Source organism: Anas acuta, chromosome 12, assembly GCF_963932015.1.
Source record: "Anas acuta chromosome 12, bAnaAcu1.1, whole genome shotgun sequence".
In the NCBI taxonomy this organism is placed as follows: domain Eukaryota; kingdom Metazoa; phylum Chordata; class Aves; order Anseriformes; family Anatidae; genus Anas; species Anas acuta.
The window spans coordinates 18,446,774-18,470,519 of NC_088990.1; the positions used below are offsets into that span (position 1 = coordinate 18,446,774).

The 23,746-nt window shown below is 42.7% G+C and overlaps 2 protein-coding genes across 3 annotated transcripts in view; one reads left to right on the forward strand and one right to left on the reverse strand.

The window, feature by feature from the left end:
* The window catches only part of TEX9 (testis expressed 9), a 49,912-nt gene extending 30,566 nt beyond the window's left edge, over positions 1–19,346 (reverse strand). Inside the window, exon 1 of the mRNA XM_068696263.1 lies at positions 19,282–19,346. The gene's annotated coding sequence lies outside the window, so the exon portion shown is untranslated. The remainder of the gene's footprint in view (positions 1–19,281) is intronic.
* The window catches only part of RFX7 (regulatory factor X7), a 54,544-nt gene continuing 49,313 nt past the window's right edge, over positions 18,516–23,746 (forward strand). The window contains exon 1 of one of the 2 annotated variants that reach the window (XM_068696223.1): positions 18,516–19,026. In XM_068696223.1, coding sequence (XP_068552324.1) covers positions 18,881–19,026 — 146 coding nt within the window. In that variant the 5' untranslated portion in view covers positions 18,516–18,880. The remainder of the gene's footprint in view (positions 19,027–23,746) is intronic. The other variant, XM_068696224.1, reaches the window with a different exon arrangement.

Below are 23,746 nucleotides of genomic sequence, written 5' to 3' on the forward strand. Positions count from 1 at the left end.
TGTTAGCATTCACAAATAATATATTCTCAGTGTAGCCTTAAACTAGAATAACACGTTTTGGTATTTGCTCATTCTACGTTGCTTGATAAAAGAAATGCTAATTCAGTCTACATTGTCAGTTCAGCCCTTGGCTCCTCTGTTAATTCCCTCTCTGCGATAGAAAACCCATAACAGTGTAATAAAATGAAGTGAAAGTCCACCTACACGCTCCTGTGTAAAACTGCCAGTGTGAATGCATGTGACTCGTTAGTGCATTAAACTGCTTTGGGAAATTATTTCAGCTTAGGTGAGGCACAAACGCTTTCACTGAATACAACTATATGTATAGTTCAGTGTGGGGCAGAGCAGAGAATATTAGTTTGTTATTTTTTTACCTGTTTTCATAAACAAATGCCAACAGTGATTGTTATTATTTGCAGAGCCAGCAAAAATTCATTTGATTTTTTTCTTCTTCTGCCACACAAAAAAGAGATGTTATTTTAACAACACAGTGTTTGATAGCTTTTAAAAATACATGGCCTAATTTTTAGGCATGCTGAGCACCCACAATTGCAATTGAAGTCAGTTCTAGCTGAAGATGCCCCACAGCACTCTGAGGCAGTCCCTCAGATTTGAGATCCAAGTACAACATTAATGAACGTCTCTGATGTGAGGGTAGCTTCCAGGAAAAGCACAAGGGGGTTTGTTTTCAGTTCATGGACTAAACTTCGGCTGAGTCTTTTGTGAAATACATATATCGAGCACGTCCAAAACTTGGCCAAGGTATCAACGCAGCAATCTAACTTAGCAGTAATTTGTAAGTTAGCTTAAACTGAATCAGGACTTCACTAATGGGAATTGCTTTGTGAGGGGAAATGCATAGATCAGGATCTAGACACCTACTGTGGGACAGTAAGGCACAGCTAAGCATCTGTCTTTCAAAGAAACTACCTTGCCATGGCAAAAATAACCTTGGACTGAATACTGTACTGAATTTGCAGGCCAGGACCATTTGGCAGGGATTTAAAGTTGTTTTTTTTTTGTATAGTCACAACTTTTTTTTTCCTTAGAGCAGCTACGATTTTCCCAGGATTCATGCTTCAGCAGGCAACAGCAGATAACTGGGAAGGCCTCCCAGAAAAATAAATGACACAAAAAAATTCAAATCCCTGACAAAAACAAATACATAAATACAAACTTTCCTAGATGTAAATGCAACAAAGTGGAAAAACGTCCTCGCTTCTGTCTCATCACTCCTTACAGTCCTCTTTTCCAAGCAGAGTTGAATCCCTGCTGTCATTTAGGTATTGTACATGCATTGAGCGCCACAGGACAGATGTACAAGCAGTATAGTGGCAAGTGAAAGGCTGTACGTTCCTTTAAAATTTATTGTCAAATAACTTATTAGCATTATTAAATGAACTGCTGTGTTCACATGCTCTGAACTTTTGGTTAACAGAGTAGTGGGAGAGGAGAAAAACTGGCTAACGTTAATTTTGAATGAATCAGCTTTTATGCCTTTGGCTGTCCTGAGTAAAAAGAGCACTCCAAAGGCATTTAAGTTCAAAGGCTGCATTGTGGGTTCTTTTCCCTAAAACCCGATCAAAAGAAAAGGATCCATTGGAACAGCTATTTTGTTTACTTAGATTTAAACAATCTTCTCCAGTGTTTGCAACTCAGATTTTGCAAGATCGTGCCACTGCATAAGGAACACAAAGGGGAATGTAGAGATGAAAGCGATTGTTATCAAAGAAAAGTTGAATCCTCACTGTAAACATATAGCTCGAATAGTGAAAATATTCATTGTAAAATTATTTCTGGTTTCAATAAATTAAACAGTTCACACTTAAACATTAGGTGTAAAGTTAAACTTAATCCATTTTAAATGATACAAATCAACATATTAAGTGTCTGTGGTTATAACCATGTAGTGCTGCCTTTCACTTACATTGAGTCTTAAAATGTATTTAAATAGAATTAAAAGTCAAAATAATAAAATTCTGCTCTGAGATGGCCATAAGCTTTTGTCACACCTCCCGAATGGTGACTTCACTTCTGTGAAGATCACGTGCCTGTCATTGCTTAAACAGAACTAACAGCTGTATTGTAAATGATAGTTTTAGAACAAAAAGAAAGTCCAAAATTGCACTAAGCCAAAATAACGGATACTGTTCACCATGAAAACTTTCTGTATTCATTATGAAAATACTGTTTGTAGAGGAGGCCATTATCACTGGCATGAGCTTTAATGTATTCTGTCACAAATGTATTTGAGATTCCTCACTTAGAGACTCTCTCATTAAAAGTAATGTGTCATGCTGGTCATGTAAAGTTGCTGAGGTCTCTTTATTAATCTTTCAAACCTCAGAAGAGAACTTTATAGTTTAAATTTGAAATCTTATTAGGAAGATATTGAATACAGTAAAATCATCTTAATAGTTTTTAATAAACTAACTCTTGTCAGACGATTTGAGCAAACCCCCAAATAACCAGGTGTTTGCTCTCATACAACATTGCAAAGAGAAAAAAAGCAGCTAATGACAATGAAAAATAACTTCTTTTTTCCTTTATCTTTGAAGTCAGCACAGCATGAACAATCCTGGGTCCTTTCCCTGTGTTGCTCTGGCACCAAGACTAAGTGTTGGCCTGTGTTAGAGAAACCACCTCCATAAAGGTTGTGGTTTATTTTCCATGCAGCTTTTCCAACAGCGTTGACATTAGCAGTAAAGCTGCAAATGATGTTATTCCATGCCATGGATAGCTGTGTTCCTTATGCAGTCAGCAGTCCAATAGGAAACAAACATAAGCTGCCCCTTTCCTGGGTCGTGTTGAACAACCATTAGATAACTGCTGGCCTCTTGTGTCTGCGCACTGAGCGCTTTGTGGAGGAGTGTCCAGGTTTGTGCCAGCGGAATTCTACAAAGCTACCTGTGTGACAATGATGCTTGGTGCTCTGCTAGAGCTACAGGAGGCTCTGCTCACGGAACAACTGAAAACATATTCTTCCCTACCTGTCTACCAGTTTTGTAGATCTCCTCTGAAAAGATTTGAGTTTTGTTGGAGATTTATGTCAAATGGGAATACTTTTTCAGGAAAGTGGTTAAGCTCATATATAGTGTTAAGCATGTGAGCTGTTATCTAACTGCATCACTGAATCAGATTTCTAAATTTGTTTCATCTCCTTTTGAATGGAAATTGATCCATCTTCTGAAATATTGCTCATGCTAACCAAAACATATCTTTGTTTCCAGAAAGACATGCTAGTTGAGTTCATATTTGCCTTTAAAGTTTGTTTTTTTCCAACCAAACTTTGGGGAATAGTTTAAATTATGTCTGGGTTACAGTAGAACAAATTTCATAATGAATACATAAGAAATGGGAGAAGCAAATCTAGCATTCCTGCAAGAAATATGAAGTGCCCTATTTTATTGTTTGATCTATGGTTGTGCAGTGCTGTTTGAGCTTAATAAATGTACTTCTTTCACTTCAAATCTTTTCTTAATGTTTTAATCCCACAAAGTATTTATTCTTTAAATTAGTAATATAGTATGAAACCCAAATGTCTCTTTCCAAATTCTTTTAGAATTTAATTTCATATGTTTAGCTCATTTTTAAGACCTCACATAAGCCCTTTGCAACCTGTACTCTTGCATTTGCTGCATCTGTTTTTCACGTTTTTCTATCCTGTATGTTATCTTTATGGCAGAGACCACCTTTCGTACTGATCCTGTGTAGACTGGAGTCTTTGCAATGTGTTTTGCAGGAGTTGTAGACACAGAGTAGACCCGAGCTCATTACCTCAGCTTTCCACCCTTGCAGTGATACTTGTGGCTAGGTGGCTTTAACCTTAATCTGAAAATACCTCGGTGTTACTGCTGCTGGTTCAGCTCCCTGAGACCACTACTCTGGAGACAGTTCATGTGAAAGGTTTTGTGTTTTAGGTCAGCTAGTACCCAGACATTCATCACAAAAGCAGGTAGAGTAGTGGGAGAAATTGTAAGAAATGACTCCTTTGGTTGAGGGAGAACAGCTGAAGAGCAGAACCCACATTTCCTTGTCAAACACCAAAGAAGGCTGACAATGCAAATCTGTTCCCACATAAGCACTGTTTGAGAGTAACAGCTATCATGCCCAAATGTCAATGGCATATACTCAGGATAGCCTCTCCTCAGCAGAAAAGCAACATTTTGGTGCTCTTTCTAAATTTGATACCTGCTGAAAATGTTGGATCTTAAAAGCCGGATGTGGCTGAACTCTCTGGCTAAGGCCTATTCTTTTATTTGTTCGTACTTTGACCAAAGGATTACACTGACAGTTTCACAGGATCCAAAATTGCATTTAATCTGTTTACAGAGCTACATACCTGATTTGAATGTGAAAGAAGGAAATGAAAGTGACTATTTCTATGTCATCTGATATCTGTTCACAGGGAGCAGAAATTACTGTCTAGCCTTCTTCCCCAGGAAAGCCTGCCCGACTGTGCCGTGTAACTGTGTGGTGCTTGAACATGAAGTATAGCCACACAAAATACCAAAAAAAGCACTAGCGAGCAGTAAAAGGACTAATGCACACAAGTAGAGTTACAGGAATTAGAATAATCCCTGCATGACCATAACTGAAGGTAATTTCACTTGCAGTTGTCAAACTGAGCTAAACTGGCAACCAAAGGAATGTGTATTTGTAATCCCTAGCGGTGCACTTGCAGTAAAAGAGACTCAGGCATGGCACATTCAGACAATATCACCTCTTTCAAATTCACTCAGCCTGTGCAGTACCCTGCACTTTTTCTCTCTGCTTTTTTTGGTCGCAGCTCACACATCTGTGAATCATTCAAGGGGAAATTTTGAGAGAGGCTATGTGTCAGGTCAATCCAGGTTCATTCACTGTATGTCCTTAGAAAGCCAGAAATTCTGGTGTGTAAACAACGGGGGAGGGGAGGGAAAGGTTTAATAAGACAGACAGAGTTGATTTTTTCTCTAAATATTGCGTATAATTTGGTTTTCTAATTATGCACTAAACTACAGTTGTATTTTCTTTAATTCAGTTATACAAATGCAGAGGTCAATATTTCTGCACTGTGTGTTATGAAGAATGCACAGAGAAAACCTTTGTTATTTTTCTGCTGCTAAAGGAGCTGTTCAAGTTAAACCATATTCCTCTACACAGCAACAGCAAAGTAAATGACAGCATTAATTCAATCCAGTGTGCTTGATAAATTGAGAGGGGTTGTTTACCTAGTGTATTAAAAAGTCTCTTGGGATGGATTTTATTGTGATCTGCATAGTCATCCATCTTCCTATACTGTCTGTGCTCATGTTTGTGAGTAAAACATATACAGTAATTTAGCATTCAGATAATCCCACAGCTATAATCCAGACAGAGTTAGCTCAAATTTTTCCAGGATTTCTATTATCTAGATTTAGCAGCGTGGTGTTGACTGGATATTTTAAATTGCCGCAAATGCTTTTTTCTGCAATAAACAACATATTTTGATGATCTCATAATTGAAGCTGTGGATTCTTCCTGGCATTAACCACATTAAAAAAAAAAAAAAAAAAGTATCTTTGTGAGGACTGTGATTGCACAGCTGGAGCATGGTTTTAATGGATTCCAGCTATTTGACTACATACTATATAAGATCATACAATGTTTATGCGAAAATCAATGTAAAATGTTCCTTCCCTGTAGTAGTGCAGGTAATCTGAAGAATGTTCATCTCCACAGATCATCTATTTGAAAATGAACTCAACTGCTTCAATTTTAATAATGTTTTGCTACACTATATTTTACAATATAATAATACAGAGCCTGGCTCTTTAATAGCACTTTCAATAAACAGATTGGAGAGCTTTTATTGTTTTCAGTTTCCTCAGACAGAACTTCTACTTTTTCTCATTCAGCAGTTCCTAGGAAACAAGGGAGTCCAGGAGGAGGGAAAGCATCATTATCTGAATGAAATAAGGGTATATTGAAGTCCAAGTGCACTGGATACCTTTCGCAGTAGACCACCCTTTGTAGTAGGTTCCTCTGATTAATTGCAAATGTATTCAAGGGAGCAGAGCAGACATTGTTGAGAGTCCAAATACGCTTGTACCAAAAATGCCAGACCTCCCACACTTGCTAGCATTGGTGGAGCTGCAGGAGTAAGAATGCTTACTTATGTGGGAGATTTTGGGGAGGGAAGTGCACTGTGGAGAAAATTTTAACGCTGCTGTTTTTACCAGAGGAGAGCATCTGAACTGAGGCAAACAGCAGGACAGGGCAGTGCATGCAGTGTGCTGTGCCTAGCAATTCTGTTGTAAATGTGAAAAGTACATTATTAACCTTAAGGACAGATCTTTTGGGAAGCGGCTTGTGCGCACCTGGCCATACTTTGATGCTAAGATTGTCCATAAGTGTCTGAGAAATTCAAAAAAAGCAAACTAAATGGAACCCTTTGTGAGATTTGGGATGCCCTGAGTCATACTATTGCTCCCCAGGCTGGAGGATTCAGATGCAAGTTCACTGGGTGAATTCAGGTACGCTCCTCCTGAAACCATTGTGCTGTGTTTCAGATACCTTCTCTGACCATACAATATTGCCAGTCCTAAAAACTTTAAAAATCTTAAAAGGGGTTTTAAATGTGAAAAGAGAGAGAGGATGCTCATGTAATCGCTTGTGATAAAGCTGTTGAAGATACAATACTTTGCTTAGTCCCCAGACTTCAGGTTTGCCAAAACTATGGCAAAAAAAAAAAAAAAGAGAGAGAGAAAGAGAGAAATACACCGCATATATGTGGCAATACTTTTGGTTTCATACTTGCTGTGAGTTATTCTTTGCAGTAAATGCTATAGTAATTGGGTTTCAGATGCAGCAGTGCTTACGTACTTGCAACGAAAAAGAAACTAACAGACCATTCACTCGCCTCACCCATCTGCTGCCCCTGGTAAAGCAGTGGGACTTCTCCTGTTGCGCTAAAGAGAAAGCCCCAACTTCTGGTGAGAGAAATATTTATGCTCAAATATCTATCGATATCCAAGTTGCATCCCCAGTAAGTCAGAACTATGGAACTGTAAAGCCAGTAAGATGAAAAAGCAACCCGATAGCTCTTAAACTGCTCTTTCTTCCTGACAGTGCCTGGGACACCAGTTGTTGTCCCAGTTGAAACAGTGGTTGGGAGTTTTCAAGCCCCAATTCTTTCCTGAAAATAATTTCCTTAGACCCCTAAAAAGTGGTGTCAAAACCATAGATGACCAGATTTAAAAATAGCTCTGATATTCTTATGTCATAACTGCATCTTTATTTGAACAGAAATTCAAAACGATCTTAAATTTTACAATCAGAGTCTAAGGAAGTTGCAGATGTACCCACAGGCCTTCTTGTTGCTACACATAGGGTTTTTTTTTTCTACCCTATTATATCCTGATCCCTCTTTCAGCAATTACTTTGAACCATGCTAAGGACACTTTTTCTTACTCCATTTAGATTTTCACGTGCTAACGCAAATGCATCTTAAAATATCATCTTCCCAAGTTATTAGATCCAGAGCTTGATGATGCATACTGGACTAAGTTGAAGCATCAGACTAGCAAAGAAAGACCAAGACATGAAAGAACATCTTGTAAATATTGACATATTGTTTTTATGACTAACCTATGATTATTCTTTAACTTGCCTATGCTTTCAGAACTAAAGGGAGGGAATTTGTATAGCAGAGCAATGTTTTTCTACAAATAGTGACTAAATACTATGAGTATAAAACTTTCTGTTCAAGCAATCCTTCAAAAAAAAAAAGTTTAGAACAAAAAAAAAGAAAATATCTGATAGTGGGGTGGATCTGGTATGTTTAAATGTCACATCACTATTTTCTGTCTGCATATGACATTTGAGATTAAGTACATTGTGAACAAAATTTAAAACATCATATTTTCTACCTATCTACCAAGCCTTTTACAGTATTTTGTTTCCTTTTTAACAGATTGGTAGTAACGAAGCTCTGTATCTCTGCTTTGATGGTGTTTGTCCTCAGAGATGGTTGTGCCACTATATCATACGCTGTAAGCTGCAGAAGCACAAATAGGGCAGAATTTGGGCCTGTAGCATCTAGTTAACTGCTCTGCGTGCCTTCAGCTGAACTGATACCGTTCTGCCCCCTCCCCTACCTCAGTGCCGGAAGAATAAAGCAACTCAAAGTCAAACTAGTCAGTTGCTGTAATTCTGGAAAGATTTTTTGTGCAAGAAGTTGCCAATTGCACAATCATCCATTTTCTCATCAAGTTGCAAACAGCCAGAAGGTACCAAGCCCCTCTCCCTGCATTGCAGAGTGAGGAATCTCAAACATCGCTTTGGTAGCTGTGCCCTGCTGTTTTAACCCATTGAGGTATTTTCTAAAGATGCTCTTATTTCCATGTGCTTGGCTGGTGTTATGGTGACCATGAGTGCATAGATCAAGTTACTGGTATGGGAGCAGCCTTGCCAGGAAGCCAGAGGGCATATTCAGTGCAAACTGTTTTTAGAAGCCTAAATAGGCACAGCTCTAAGTTGGGTGCCTGCTATGTTAATAAAAGGACTAGACATTATTTCTGGCCAACCTACCTCCTGAATGTGGATAAAACACAGCCTGTATCTGAGAAAAGGATCGGTCCTGGGCTGATATCACATTTAGCTATCTGGCCCTCACAGGACTGTGTAAATGGCAGTATCTTAAACTTGGCTTAAACGGTTGGATTCCTCAGCTTGAGTTCTGCCAGAATTTAGGGAGAGGACTTTGTTAAAACCTGAAAGCAGAAGTAAACAAACCTCAACCAAACAAAGCTGCCTAACATGGGAAATTTTAATTAACAGAATGTGATCAACTCATTCTGCAGGTTAAAGTGAAAACGAAGAGCAGAGGGAAAGCTGCCCCTGATCCCTGTCTTACTGATGTTGAAAGAGATCTCTATTCCTTACTTCCTAAAGGAAAGAAAATGATCTGCCGCAGGAAAATGAAGTTAGCAAGGTGACCTGATTTATTTATTTTCTCCTTTTTGTTTGTAATGGTGGTGGTAATAAAACACCCAGATCTGAAATGCACTGGTTTGTAAACTGAGCTGCTCCCGTAGAGCTTATTCAGATTAAAACTGCTGAAAATCTCTGAGTGCTATCCCAAAGAGTAAAATCCATGATTTTATCCACTTTAATCCCCACACTTTGCTCCTATGCTCAAATTATATCAGTTGTAAACTGGGAGCTTTTATCTGAATTTCTATAATTTCACACATAACGTTAATTAAAAAGCTATTTAAATATATCAGCCGTCTCTTGGGTTCACTTTAAAAATAACAGAGGACATGAAGTCCTCTCTCATATTGATGTTTATACTTTGGTCTATTTTTCTTTTGAATTGTTAGAGAAATGTTAGAAGCCTGAGAGTCTGAGAACGGCTGTTTCTTGGCTGTATGTGGTATTGATTTGTAAGAGCAGTGACATTGTAACTGTTAAACTAATTAGAAGTTTTGGCAATAAACTGTTAAGACATTGATAAAGCATCTTGATAAAGGATGCCATTCTTCTCCTATCTAAACTGATTTGCTATTGATTTTTTTGCTAGGTTGAGGATCCAACCCAAACACATTGGTTACGACCACAAAGATTGTGAGTACCGAGAAGTCTGTGACCACCGCTGCTGACTCATTCACTGCCACACTCATCTGACATGGGAGCCCATGCCTCCCCTCCCACCTCCATTCACAAATTATCTGCTCATGGACTGGGCTCCCTCAAAAGCTATCTGGCTTCATCCCCATCTCAGTGGTACCTTTCTGATACCTTGATTTTGACTCTGAGCTAAACCCATTGCCGAGGATGGGTAAGTGTGAGTTCAGCCAGATGAATTATGAGCAACATTTTCTTTTCAATTTTCTTGTCTCCAATCCCACAGAAGATTATTTTAGTCCAACAGAATACGATCCTGTCCTTCAGGTAGATGAGCCAGTCATTTTACATCAGCATGCAGTGTAATTATCCTGTGTGTTCCCTATAACAGGTATTCTACTCAGAGTTTTCTTCCACCTGAAATCTGGATGTGTTGCTGACTTCAGGATCACATAGTGTGAACTTTCTGCAAAAGTAGGTGAAGGCATTAAGAATCTAGACCTCTGTATAATGTCATAAACAGAATTAAACAGTCTCTCATTTCTTACATTGCACCCTGATAAGAAAAAATAATGTGCATGCTCCATTGAGCTCTATGCTGGTGAGGAGAACTCCCTGTGAAGTTTATAAACACATTCAATCCAAGCAGATAACATGACTGTTTTTTCCCAACTTGATTCAGATTATTAGTCCTCAAGTCCTCACTGAGTAATACTGCATTTTTAATTTATGCTGAGGAAGACTTTTCAGTGGGATTATTTGCAAAATGAGACTTTGTCAGCTATTAGAGATGGGATCATTGCAGAGTTACTAACGTTTTGTTGCTACTTACCACAGGCAGCACAAATCTGCCTAGCATCTCTGCTAATTATTTAGATTGTAGCAGACAGAAAGTTAATAGAGTTACTATTGGAAGAATTTGTCGTCTATTATGTAGTGAAAGTGATTTTGATCTATGAGCAGTGTTGGAAGGAATCATCAGTGCGAAAACTCAACCCGGATCTGTGTCCACAATATTCTTGTCTTGCAGGAAGTAGTGGGAGTTCACATGTGAAAAAGAACTGTTCACAAATCAGTATCCCTGGGAGCTCTCTGAATGACTTTCCCTGCACTGTGTGGTATTCTGCAAAGAGAAATATCCTCTTTCTTCTTCATGTGCCTTTTTGTGGCACAAACCATTCACAGAAAGCCACATGTGTAGCAGTTCACACTGGTTCATCTGCAGAGGATGCAGATTAGGATCAGGTACAAAACAAAGGTTCTAGTCCATAGCGGTGACTACAACGACTATCCTTAAAGCAAAGGTATTCTCAAAACAGTCTTCATTGTTAAGTGATAGGACATGAGGAAGTGGTCACAAGTTGTGCCAAGGGAGTTTTAGATCAAGAAGAATTGTTCACAGAGAGGGTAATCAAGTGTTGGAACAGTCTGCCTAGGAAAGTGGAGATGTTTAAGAGGTGTGTGGACATGGCACTAAGTGACATGGTTTAGCATTGAGACTTAGTAGGTCAGGCTAATGGTTGGACTTAAAGATCTTGAACCTAAATGGTTCTATGATTCTATGATTAAAGTCTTTCCAAATTATAGTGTGATGAATGCTTGGGAAGCTTTTGCCTTACCTTTAATCACAGCTTAACTGGAATCATGAACAGTTTTCATAATGAAGTCCACAGCTTGCAAAAGATTTGTATACCAAGCGTATGTGTAGACCTTGTTGTTCCAGATAGTACTTCTTCCCTGAAGCATGCAGTGACAAGCTCTTCAGTATGTTTATTACTGTACAACACCGTGAGCCAACTAGTGTTTATTACTGCTGTGCATTGGGTCAGTGCAGCGTTTCACCACAAGAAGGTACATTCTAGATGGATTGTGCCTGAAGGGCACTATCCCTTATGGATCAACCCAGTGGGGTGAAGAACCTCTATCTTAATAACGATGCACTGAGCTCCCACCTCTGCCTCAGGGGAGAGTAGGTAGAGTGACAAGTCCTGTCTGTGTACTTCCCAAGCACAACCAGTCTTGATTTGTACTTGGTCTTTTTCCAGAGCTCTGGGATGGAGAAAATCCTACTCATGTCATGTCTTACTCCATATGGCTGCGCTAAAGCCAACTTCAATTACTGCTGTGAGTATTACGTTGAGTAATTAAGTCTATGTAATGCCATTACATGTGCGTGCATTGTACCTATATTCTCAGAGCAAAGGTGCATCCATAAATATAGGTACCAGACTGCTACATACGTAGAAGACAAATGGTATTTATTCTACATTAATTAACGTTGCATGCAGAATTTCCTACCTTTTTAAACATCTTGAATGCCCATTTTTAGACTCTAAATGTACACATTGCTTTGACAACTGACCATTGTAATCCACCTTCTTTCAACATATGTAGCCATACTTTGTTCATTTAAGTACTATCTTGTGCATCCTCAATCTAAGTGCCATTATTGCATTTCTGTTTCTACTTAAATAAAAATAATCAATTGATTTAATCAATTTAAAGATGGAAAGCAAGTAGTGGTACTCCCAGGACTCCAGGGAGTTAATAGGTCAAGTTTGACAGGAGTCAGGTGTGTGGGTGTTGGCTTTATTGGTCATCGCCTTCATTTATAGTTTGTTTTTTCTTAGCTGCTTGTTTCAGATTAACATTACACATTAAGGATAAAATGTGGCCACCACTGGGATTTTACTGTTCAGAGTAACTTGTTCAGAAATGTTGCTTGAGATACGCAGTCTTTGCCATTGTATTCTTCCGCTTGAACATTTCTGCCTTAAGACTACAGTTATACACAGACATAGCTAAAAACAAAAATGCAATGGCACTATCATGGATATTAAACCCTGTTGCTTTAAGGGGCACCCTCAACAAAACTAGGCCAAAAACTTGACCTATTTTAAAATACATGGCAATCTGTTCTTTTAAAAAATCATTCACACTTCATTGAGTCCTTCTCTCTCTCTTATGCCATGAAAAATACCATACAGTAGCAACATTCAGAACTCTTCTGTCTGTACAGTTTCCCAAACATGTATTGCAAGCTTAATTCTCCAGTTTGACAATTTAATTTTTCTCCATCACTGATCTTGAGAAAGAAACCATCTTAAATATTAGCAAATGCGTAAATTGAACTAATTAGCCGAGCAAAATGGCTACATCAGTACACTCTCTCCCTGTTGTTTACTGTGATGAACCCATTTGGCAACCAAGGTCTTAGGATCCATACAAGATTTTTGCTTCTAGGGGCTTCCATGTCTTGAATTTGAAAACTGGGAGCAGCGAGCCATATTTCTCAGTTATTTTGTAGTTTGAAATCTGGCTGTGAAACTCTATTTACTTTGTGTTGGACTGCTGCCAGAGGAGGCCTGGTTTTAGCAGATGGTCGTGGAGTGGATGCCAGACGTTTCCTGCTGCATCCTGACCAGGCACCGACAGCAACGCTCCTGGGCCCAGGCAGTGCTGCCTTCAGCAGCCACCGATGCTGAAGATACAGTGACTGCTGGCACAAATGCTGTGAAGAGTTGCATGATGCAGGCCTTTGGGCTAAAGGCTGTGTGGAGGAGAGGGTCCTGACAGCTTGGAGTGTGCGCACGAATAGACATGGTGCTTGGAGGTGGTGGAGTTGTGCGCCAGAAGACAAGCAGGAGGAGAGCTGAAGTTTTGACCAAAAAGAACCGAAGTGTTAAAAACAGATGGACATGAACCAGTAGCGATGAGATGAGTACTTAGATCTTAGGCAAGACACGTTACTGTCTTGTTGGGAACTTGAAGAAGAAAGAGATGAGATGAAACACGAGGCTATGGCATCACAGCGATGTGTGAGGTTATCTGTCTGCTCTGTGAGCACAATGTGCAGGTATTATTTTCCTTTCCCTTCATTTCTGGGTAGCAACTTCTCTGAGAACAAAAATCTTGAATGTGTCCTCAGGCTGGTGTTTGATCTTTGAAGACACTTCCTGCTCACCAGATGGGGAATCAAAGGACAACTGCTGTAATCACAAGCACTTGGGTTTCGCTGGATCACTGTCTTGTCCATTTACATACAGGAGAAAATGCAAACAAATTTCTCAGGAGGTTGTAGGACTTGGAAATCCTCCAGAATTCCTTCAGGCAGCAATTAAGGACATCCATCGTTTATCTGGGAATGCAGCTCTTGGCCCAACATAACTGAAATTGATGGTTTCTTGGGCTAGGACCTGTGCCACATGGCTCTGAGTCTGGAGATTTGGTGCTCTCCCATCCTCTCCTATCCTGTCTGGAATTACTGTATTACCATGTTACGCAGTGAGCTTCTCTGGGTCACGTTTCTGTGCAGGTGGCCACCACTGCATGCAGCAAGGCAATTCACAGGAGGTGCTGAGCCCCCGCAGACAGGGGCCAACCCAGTCCTTGCAGTCAAGCCATTTCAGGCAGGCAACATTTACTTTTGAATCCTCCTGCCTTTCCAGGTTACTACTGAATCTCAAGAGGAAAAGAATTAAAGACTGAGGTTTTGTTTGCTTTGTTGCGTGAAACTTGCATGCATTTCTCCCTCCTTGTCTTTGATTTTGTTAGTCTCCCTAAAACTGAGCTTCTGGGTCAGCATCAAAGACAGCTGACAAGATCAGACATTTGCATAGGGGTCTGACTAAAAATATTTTCACCCCTAACTTTTACCAGCAAGGTTATCAAATATTCAACATAACTGAAAATGGAAAGATGTCAGTGCAGAACCTGATTCAGTTAAGTATCAAACTCTGGTATTTCTGTCAGTGACAACCTCCCTTCCTACTTATCAGCCTTGCTGTAAAGGACAGTCCGAATCATTACTTTCATGACCCACTGTCCCTTTTTAAGTAGTTTTCTTAGGCTGCAGTAGTTAGTGCCTATTTCTTCTTTATTGATGCCTTGCAGCCTGAAGACAGCTATGTGATACATAGGAACACCATACTCATAACTTTCTCAAACTCAGCACCTGATCCCATTTGAAATTAAACTGAGACAAAGATTTGCCCCAGAAAACTTTACAGATGAGGCAGTCTATGGAAACAAAAAGCTTCAAACTGTCTGTATCATTGAAGAACTTGGACAGACCTTGGGAATTTCATCAGGTTATCGTGACTTCCAGGATGTGAGTGATCTGTATAGTATCCCAGCAAGACACCACACTCCTTGTCTGGCCTGCCATGGTAAGCTAGAGCCAGGCCTGTGTGAACCTAGACCCTCAGTATCTTGCTTCTGATGATCATCTTAATCTGCATGGAGTAAGGGCTGCACAACCGTTCCATTAGCATCTTAAAATGGCCTTGCAGAGATATAAAAGACTAAATGGATGGCAAAGCAGAGAAGAAATGGAGCCAGTGCGGATGGTTTCCAAGAAAACTGTTTCCGTAACTAGTCAACGTGGTAGCTAATACTTGTACTCTGACGGAGATGAATTCATGATCATTGGGCCTGCCTAATACTTCCCTACCTTTTTATGTTTCTCATTGTTTTCCAGGTTGTGATAGTGCCCACTGCACAATACTTACACACACTGTTCAGATGCTGCAAGAACCAGGACAGTTTGGCAAACTCCTGGCCAAGCAGGCTATCCTTCAAATTCAGATAGCCCCTTTGTCACGGTGCGGTTTGAATGCAGCCCAGTTTCTCCTGCCAGTTGATGTGACAAGAGTTTGAAGATTTTCTAGGTAAATTAGATTTTTTAAAATAATTGAAAACATACAAGCTAAAACACAGACGAAAATTGGTTAGGTGTACTATTAGTTATTGCACTCTCATTTTACTAGTGCTACACATGAATAGAGATAAGAAAACAGTCAGAACAGGGGGGAGATGTCTTGGGCATAGCTCAGGAGACCTGGAGACAGACAACTTTAGGGAGGAAGAGTTGCAAAGAAGGCATCAAAATGGGGTTCAGTTGAACCAGTGTTTAAAGCTTTTAGGAAGTGCCTTTTTTAGCAAGGTTTTAAAGGCAGTTATCCTCACAGAATTTGTTTTATGCTTGTCTTGAGGATGAAGATAGCAATATTCCATTATTTATCTGCCTCTTACCCTCAGTGTAGTCTCTGAATGTGCAGGCCTCTCCTTGGCCCTGCGTTGGACACAAGATGGCAGATCTGTCTCTATTGACAGGAAACGGGGAAGAGCACTCGCCCCTCAGTGCTGGCTGCTCAGCAAGGGCAGCAAGACGTTTGTTACTCCTTGAGAGCACGAGACAGTACATTCCCCAGCTGGCAGAGACAATAGGCTCCAGCGCAATAGGCTTCCAGCACTTCTGAGTTAGAAAAGACAGGAATTTTAGCACTAATACAAAAACATCCCTTTCTAGATGAGCAAAAACTGTCTGCAGAAAGGGAATGTCTGGAAACAGAGGCACAAGACCAGGAAGCCCCTATCCTACCTTGTCTGAGTTCAGCTGCTGTACTCCTTGAAAGACATTTGGGAAATGGGAAAGTAAAAGTAAGATTCCAGTCCTGCAAATACTGTTCAGGTTTCTGACATGCTTAAACTTAACCACGTGCTTTTGTTTACCATAAAGGGACCTAAAATTAACCTCTTTATGTTTTTATTATTATTTATTTTTATTGTTTATTGTACTGACCAGGAGCCTCAATCTACACGTCCAACAAAACTATTCAAAGCCAGTAAGTACAAGGGCTGCAGTAGAGGGTTGCAGTGGTCCTAGGTGGATATTCCTGGAAGGTCTTCAGTGCTTTGTCAGCTCATCTGAGAACAGGTTAGTCTCTTAGCAGTTAAATAATCCTCCTCAGTGTCTTCAAGTTAATTGTGTCAGCACAAGCTCCTCTTTGTTTAAACAATTATTCTGGATCTATTTCGTCTTTGTTTTAGTTGTATATTACCATGTAAACTGCATATAAGAAGCTGCCATTTTTCTTTCATGCATTTTGCAGAGGTACAAAGGCCGTATGAAATACAAGGCAAGTTCAGCTGGTTGTGCAGGAGCCAGCTAAGTGGCCTCCATTTATTGGCCTACCTAATACATAAAGGGAAGAAGCCCTCATCCAGTGTTAATACAGGTGTATAAAAAACCTGGGGCAAACCTTGTGCTTTATGGGAATGTGAGAAAAACACTGCAGTAGAGTTGTTCCTAACATAAAAAAAAAGCTTTTGAAGAGCAGAGCACAGCCCTCTGTGCTGATGCTATTCTATTCTATAACAGACCTCTCTGGATTTTGTCCTTTAAATCTTTAGCAGCAGTAACTCCCACCAGCTGAATCAGTCACGGGGGAGGCTCCAAGCAGGCCAAACAACCTGAAAGATAGTTTATGCTCAGGTAGCACAGGGGGCAGTTTGGTGTGGCCATGTGCCCTGGGCAGCTCTCTGGGGCACCTCTCCTACCCAGTGTGTGCTGTGCAGTCCCTCTGGTCATGCCACCAGCCACCGGTGACCTTGCTGGAGCTGGAGCATGCCCCCTTTCTTTCAAGATCTGGCTGAAAAAAACTGTTACATTTTTCTTTACTGCTAGGTCTAAAAAGGAAGTATTTTCTTTACACCCAATTTTATTTGGGGCCTCTGCGTGTTCCATCAGAACTACTCAAACCCAGCAAGCAACAGAAATGGACTTATAGCTGAAAGGCTTCACATCAAAAAAGCACAGGAAAAAGTATTTAAAAAAAAAAAGGTGAACTGATGGTGAGATACAGGAGTACAGACGTAGCTTTTGAAGCCTAGTGACCACTTCCACCACAAAAATGCAAGCTGGGAGTCTGGCCCACTTAATTAATTTGGCACATTCTGCCCTAAAACACCAGGTGTGATTACAGGGTGGCAGTGGTGGTGCTGTGGTGCCTGTGTGTGTCCAGCGCAGCAGATTTTACAGAGTAGATGTGACTAATTTCTTTTTTGGTCATCTGACGCCAATACAGCTATAAATAAGTATGATCACAATTTGACGTTGCTGGGAACTAAATTCTCAAGGAACTAAATAATAAATATGTCTTCCAACTGTTGGTTTAGGCTGAAAGCAACACTGAAATTACATATATTTTTTTCAGTTTATTGTAATAGTCTATGGTCCTGCAAACATGATGCACATCTGTTGAACCTTATTCTGATGTGTAGGCCCATCGATTTCAATTAAGGGGAGATATGCATTTGCTCGAATCTTTTTACGGCTGGGATCCAAGTAGGTTAAGCTCTGGCTCAGATTTCATGGGGTCAAACAAAAGATCTCAACAGAGGCAACCCTGACCCTGTTGATACAATTTGTATTAAGTGGGAACCAAACTAGAAAACATCACCAGGAACACCTTTGTTTCATTTTACCAGCTTACAAGTGTGTTGATGTAGTTTTCCTTGCAAAAAGCATAATAGGTAGGGATTTTGAAGCGATTGCCTTTTTGTTTACTTCTGATTACAATTTTTACCTTTCTTCTCTTCTTGGATGCCCTTCAGAAATTTCCAATTAAAGTTAAAAAAAAAAAAAAAAGCTTTTAGTAGAAGGGAGGAACAAGAGAAAGTCGTTTTCGTAATTCTGATGAGAGGTTTTACGAGGAGCAGAAAATCACCATCCTTGGCACAGCCGTTAATGACCTTACTTCGCAGCAGTGGGAATGGAAGCGGAGATGTACTTTTTGAAACACTTGCTTTGGTCGGTGACACCGTCATTTTCAAATACCGACCTCCTAAATTGAACAATGTAGGCAGCGCTTTATGGGTTGCGTTCAGGCCTGCATTTTCTGGGACCGGCGTGAGCCGGGCACTCACTCGCTTACCCTCAGGGGCAGGGAGCGCGAGCACCCACCCCTCAGCCCCGGGCCGAGCACCCGCACCCGTCCTGCGCTCCCTGGGGACGGCAGCGGGGCCGGGGCTCCCCCGGTGCCCCCCGAGCCCCGTCCCCGTCCCAGCCCCCCCCGGCCGCGGCCCGCCCGCTGAGGCAGCGCCGAGCCTGCGCACTGCGCGCCCGGCCGGGCAGGGCGGCCGCGGGGCGAGGAGCGGCGGCGGCGGCGGCGCGGGGCGGGCCGGGCCAGGTGCTGCGGGGCGGGGGAAGCGCCCGGGCACCCTGCGCCGAGCGGCAGCGGGAGGAGGAACGGCAGCAGGAGGAGGAGGAGGAGGTGGAGGAGGAGGCCGGGCCGCCATGCGCCGTGCCGCGGGCCGGGCTCGCCATCCTGCGGCGTAGCGGCGGGACGCGGCTCGGCTCCCCGCCCGTGATGTCCCCCGGGCGGCGGGGGAAGGCGACTGACGCGAGGGCTGCGGCAGAGGCCTAGTGCCCGCAGCGGGCAGCGCCGCGCCGCCACCCCGCCCGCCCGGCCCGGCCCCCCCCGGCCCCCGCCGCCGCCTCGCCCCCATGGCGGAGGAGCAGCAGGCGGAGGGGCAGCCCCCGCGGCGGCCGCCCGGCACCCCCGCGCCCCCCGGGGCCCTGCCGGCCCTGGTGCCCGGGCTGCAGGGCGGCGAGGCCAGCGCGCTGCAGCACAAGATCCGCAGCTCCATCTGGTAAGGGAAGGGCCGGGGGGCGCCGCGTTGGGGTGAGGGGAGGGGAAGGGAAGGGGAAGGGGGGGGCGCGGCCGCTTTGTGCTCCCCCCCCCCCCCCAAAAAACACAGGTGTGCCCCTGCCCGGCTGCCAGCCCCGCGCCTCGTTACGTTTTGGTGTTGTTTATTTCTCTGATTCCTGCCCCCCACCCCCCCACGGACGGCCCCGTGCGCTGAGGGGTTGGGGCGGCGGGGCTGCCGGGGCGGCTCTGAGCTCACCTGCTGCAGGCGTTTGGCTGAGGCGGCGCCTGGCGCAGCGCTGCCTGCACGGCCACCGCTCGGGTTTTGGGGCTCGCCCCCCGGCGCGGCGCGGTGCTGCATTCCTCGCTGCAGAGCCTCGCAGCACCAGGGCATTTTTCCAGCCTCCTCGTGCACCCCTGCTCGCTGAGTTTTTCCAGGCTGGCGAACAAAACGCAGTTTTGGCCGAAACTTGTCACGGTGGCTTGCACGTTACTGCCCGGTAACCCGTCCCTCCCACCCCCCAGTTAAATAAAAACTCACAGAAAACCAGCGTTTCACTTAGAAATATGAATTTTGCATGCGTTTGGGGTGAAGAGATGAATTGAGTTGAACTTGCTCTGCAGAGGAAATATTTTGTCATTCCCCCCCAGCCCCAATCCACAAGAGGCTACCACCTGCAGTATTTACATTTTCTGTGTGCTTTTAAAAGCTGCTTTTGGCTGAGGGGGCTGATACAGCATTGTGAAACTGGGGAATTGTAAATATAGGTTACTCATCATAGATCATACTTTCCATATATACGCACCATGTATATAATATGGCTAAATACGTGTGCTCATCCTAATAAAAACAGACTGATGTAGCGTGCATCTCAATTGATGCTATAGTTAGCTTTTATGTTTTGAATCCGTGTGGCTGTCAAAGAAAAAAAATCCAAATATAATTTTCCCTTCAGGTTATTTTACTGAATGGCATACTGAAATTGTGTCTATTGTTTGGTGGTTGTTTTTTTTTTTAGAATTGAAACAGTAAGCAGTAATTCACCCGTCCTTAATCAACACTTACTACCTTTTGTTTTGTTTTTTTTTCTGCAACATGACCTAGAGAAGAAATACACACTGCAGAATTTCCTGTCTGTTTAGATCATGAAATCTTCCCACTGTCCTAATTTATTACGGTATTTTGTGACGTCCTTTTTAGATTTTCTTCTCTTTCCATGAACGTGCTGTTTGGAAACGAGCCTTAGAGAGCATGTTTACATTACATTCAGATTAGGTATCATGTCCAAGTTGAAGACAAAATGGCTACTAAGCAAAACCTCCCCTTTTATTCTGGGCTTTCTTTTCAAGGAAAAAGAGCGCATACGTTAGCATTTTAAATGAAGATTGCTTATTTGATTCAGGTACACTTGATGAATGGCCTGCCTGCCTGTTCGGTACAAAGGAATGCAGAGTTTTACCCGATGTGAGTGGCTCGCCTGGTGCCAAGTGCCTGTGACCAGCAGAGGTTTTGCCAGCACCTTGCAGCCCTGTCTCCTGGGGTAGTTTCACAGACATTCCTCCCATGAGCGTGACCTTTCCTCCCTGGCTACCTGACAGCTCTCTGCATGGGGCTGGAACTTCCCTGCCACTTTCAGACAGTGTCAGTTCCTCGCAGGTTTTGCTGCGGAAATGCAGTATTTGGAGATCAGGTCATTCCTGCAACATAACCTGTTCTCTGGCATCTCCAAAGCTTTTGTCTGTGACTGCTCCGAGTTGTGTGTGTTTCCCTGTTTCTGTATTGCCGTCAGCCAGACCTCGTTTGGAGCTCGAGTTCTGTGTCAATTCGCGTTGTAGTGTAGATGCAGTTGTTGTTTTTGAGGAGCAAGGCTGAGGAGCATTGCCAGGGACGTCGTGCATCCTGCACCCAGAGAAAAGAGTGGCAAGTCGCCTCTTCTGCAGTTGCAGTCCAGGATCTGTTGTCCTGTTCGGTAGGAGCCATGTGCTGGTAATGAATACACAGTGTGAGAGACTGTGGGGAGGGCTTGTGAAAATGGCAGAGCTCTGCTGCTACCAGAGCTAGGTGCAACGTGCAGAAGAGCTTCCTCTTTTCTGCTTTCCCTTCTCTTCCTCCCCTCCTCCTGTGCCGTGCCAGTGGTGTGTGCTGGCCAGTTGGCATGCCGGAGTCCTCGTTTCCTTCCCCAAGGATTTAGCACACCTAGATAAGCGCTCGTCTGGATTTATTTTTGCCTCTTTTCTCACAGGCGTTTGTGTGCACCGAAGGGATATTTTTAGTTTTGTTTTGTTTCTTTAAAAAAAGGTTTTAGTCTTCAAAATGTATTGTCAATGAAAATAGTGAAGCAAAATATAGCAGCTACTGCGCTACTGGACTTGAGGCTCACAAACAAGTCTGTGCATGTCCTTCCACTGTACAGACAAATATAAATATAGTATGTGATGTAGGCCTCAAGGGGGACAATGAGTTATTCAGTATTTCAACTCATACTTAATTGATTCTGTTTATTAGATTAAAATGTAGTTTGACAAAAGTAGCTCCAGTAATTGTGAACATGCAAAGTCCCTTAAAATCAAACAATAGGTTAAGTCCTGCTGCTTAAAATTGAAGGCCCAGTCAGCATATGTGCTGAAGATTTTAAAATGTGCTTGGTAGGAGTCCAGTCTGGGCTTTGTTTTGTTTTCCCTTCTATATAAAGCGACTATTAGTGTGGACTGAGGAAGGGGAGAGAAGGAGTGTCTTAGCTGTGCGTAAGAACAGATCGGGAAGCATTTGTTCACGGTACAGCACCGTGCGCAGATGAGAGCGGGTGTGCTGCGCGCTTGCCGCCGATGAATTATTTGTAGCCAAACCCAAGTTAAAAGTTCATCGCTGCCTCGCTGTGTTTTTCCTAGCTGCCCCACTCGAGCACATCCAACCCCGCCGTGTCTGTTTTTGTTCGTGTTGAGCGTGTGACTTGCTCAGACAGTCGGACGTGTTCTTACGGTGTCGATGAAAAGGACAGAAATAATATTAGATGTCTTTTCCCACTGACGGATTAGAAGTCTAGACTAAGAAGAATACGTCTTTGCGGAGCCCAGACGACCTGATTAATGTCAGTTTGGGCGGGTTCGTGAGTTGCCCTAGTCTTCCCTGGACACTGGGCCTTAATCTGCCTGTTTGTATTTCCCTTAGATTCATTTTCGAGCTTTTATATTTATTAATAGCGTTTTGTGCAGACGTTGGAGCCCGAGGCAGGAGAACCTCCCCAGTCAGCTGTCTGAGCATATAGACTAATGGGGTTTCAATTATTTTCTTGGGGTGAGGGTACTGTATTTACAAACGTGATGTTTGTATGGGATATTTCTGTACCCAGACAGATGCTGGTGAAGACTGAGTCTACTCCTTATCACATTAAGGTGCCAAAAACCATCCTGTAGCTGAAGGCAGCCGGTAACGTACCTAAAGGAGCGTGGCACGAGGACTGGGACAAGGAGTTCCCCGGGGAGAAAGGTGGTGGCTGAGGTTCTCTGCTCCTGCTGGGGGGGATGAAAAGGACCAACAGCTTCAGGCAATTTCATCCTTTTGCTCACTGCATTAATCACAAACTCAGTCCATAGCTACAAGAACTGAAGAAATGGATGGGTTTGTTTTCTTGATCACCATTGCAAATAACTGGTGATGGCTCTTAAATGAGTACTTGTTTACTGGTGTAAACAGTAATCTGGTGCTTGTGTCTGTGTGCGAGCTGGTCCCGCTTGCTTTCACTTAGCCAGGATCTCAGCTCTCTGTCCTAAAGGCATCTGTTGGGATTTGAGTGGCGTAATTCTGCCCCAGAGATTAATTTCTCACCTCCCCATCCCCAATATCTCCTGTTTGAACCGTGCTGAGGACTGGGCAGCAGAGTCGCAAACTCCAAGCATTGCTTTTCTGGTCTTTTGAACTGGATGTGGGTGTAGGCTTCAGATCTGTAATTTTTGTCTTCAAATCCCTCCCCTAGCTAGAAGTCATACTGGAAAACCACGTGAGCTGGGCCACATAGTACTAAATTACATGGGTCTAAGGCCCGGTTTGTCTCCTGTTGAAGGGGCAGGAGGAGGTAAATTGTGCCTCGTTGAGTTCTGGGCTGTTTGTATTGAGCTGGAAAACCAGATTCGCTGAATTTAATATCACTATTTTCTAATCTTTGGGAAGTGCCATTCTTTGTCATGGCTTAGGTCACTCCCGCAATTGCACCTCTCACTCCTCGTTAGTTCTTGTTGGTAAGGGTGCGTCGCCACTTAGGCTGCTGGCTTAGTAAATGCTCCCCAGTTTGGGAAATGCCATTGAGGGTTTTCGTAATAGGAATTACTACTTATTTGTGTGGTTGGGTGAGTGGAAAAAATGATTGACGGTCTTAATATTTTTAACAAGATACCTGACAATGAAGAGGGAAGCTGAGAGGGTGTTTCAGGTTTTGAGAAAATGTGGCTGCAAACACCTTTTTGGTAGTTTTCTTCTACAGTTGAATTTCCCATAAAACCCCTTATGTATATTTTTTAAGATTTTTCTTTTTTTGAGCCAGGTTGGATTCATCTATAGACTAATCCATCTGCTTGTACAATTTTTCAGTTTTCTGTAGCTTGAGAGAGGAAGACGGGGAATAAAAGTAAAAGCAAAAAAAAAAAAAAGCCTCTACATTTTGTTAAACGGTCTATTGAAATTGTGTGGAGAGCTGGAGTTCCTGTAAGTGATTACAGGCTCTTCCTGG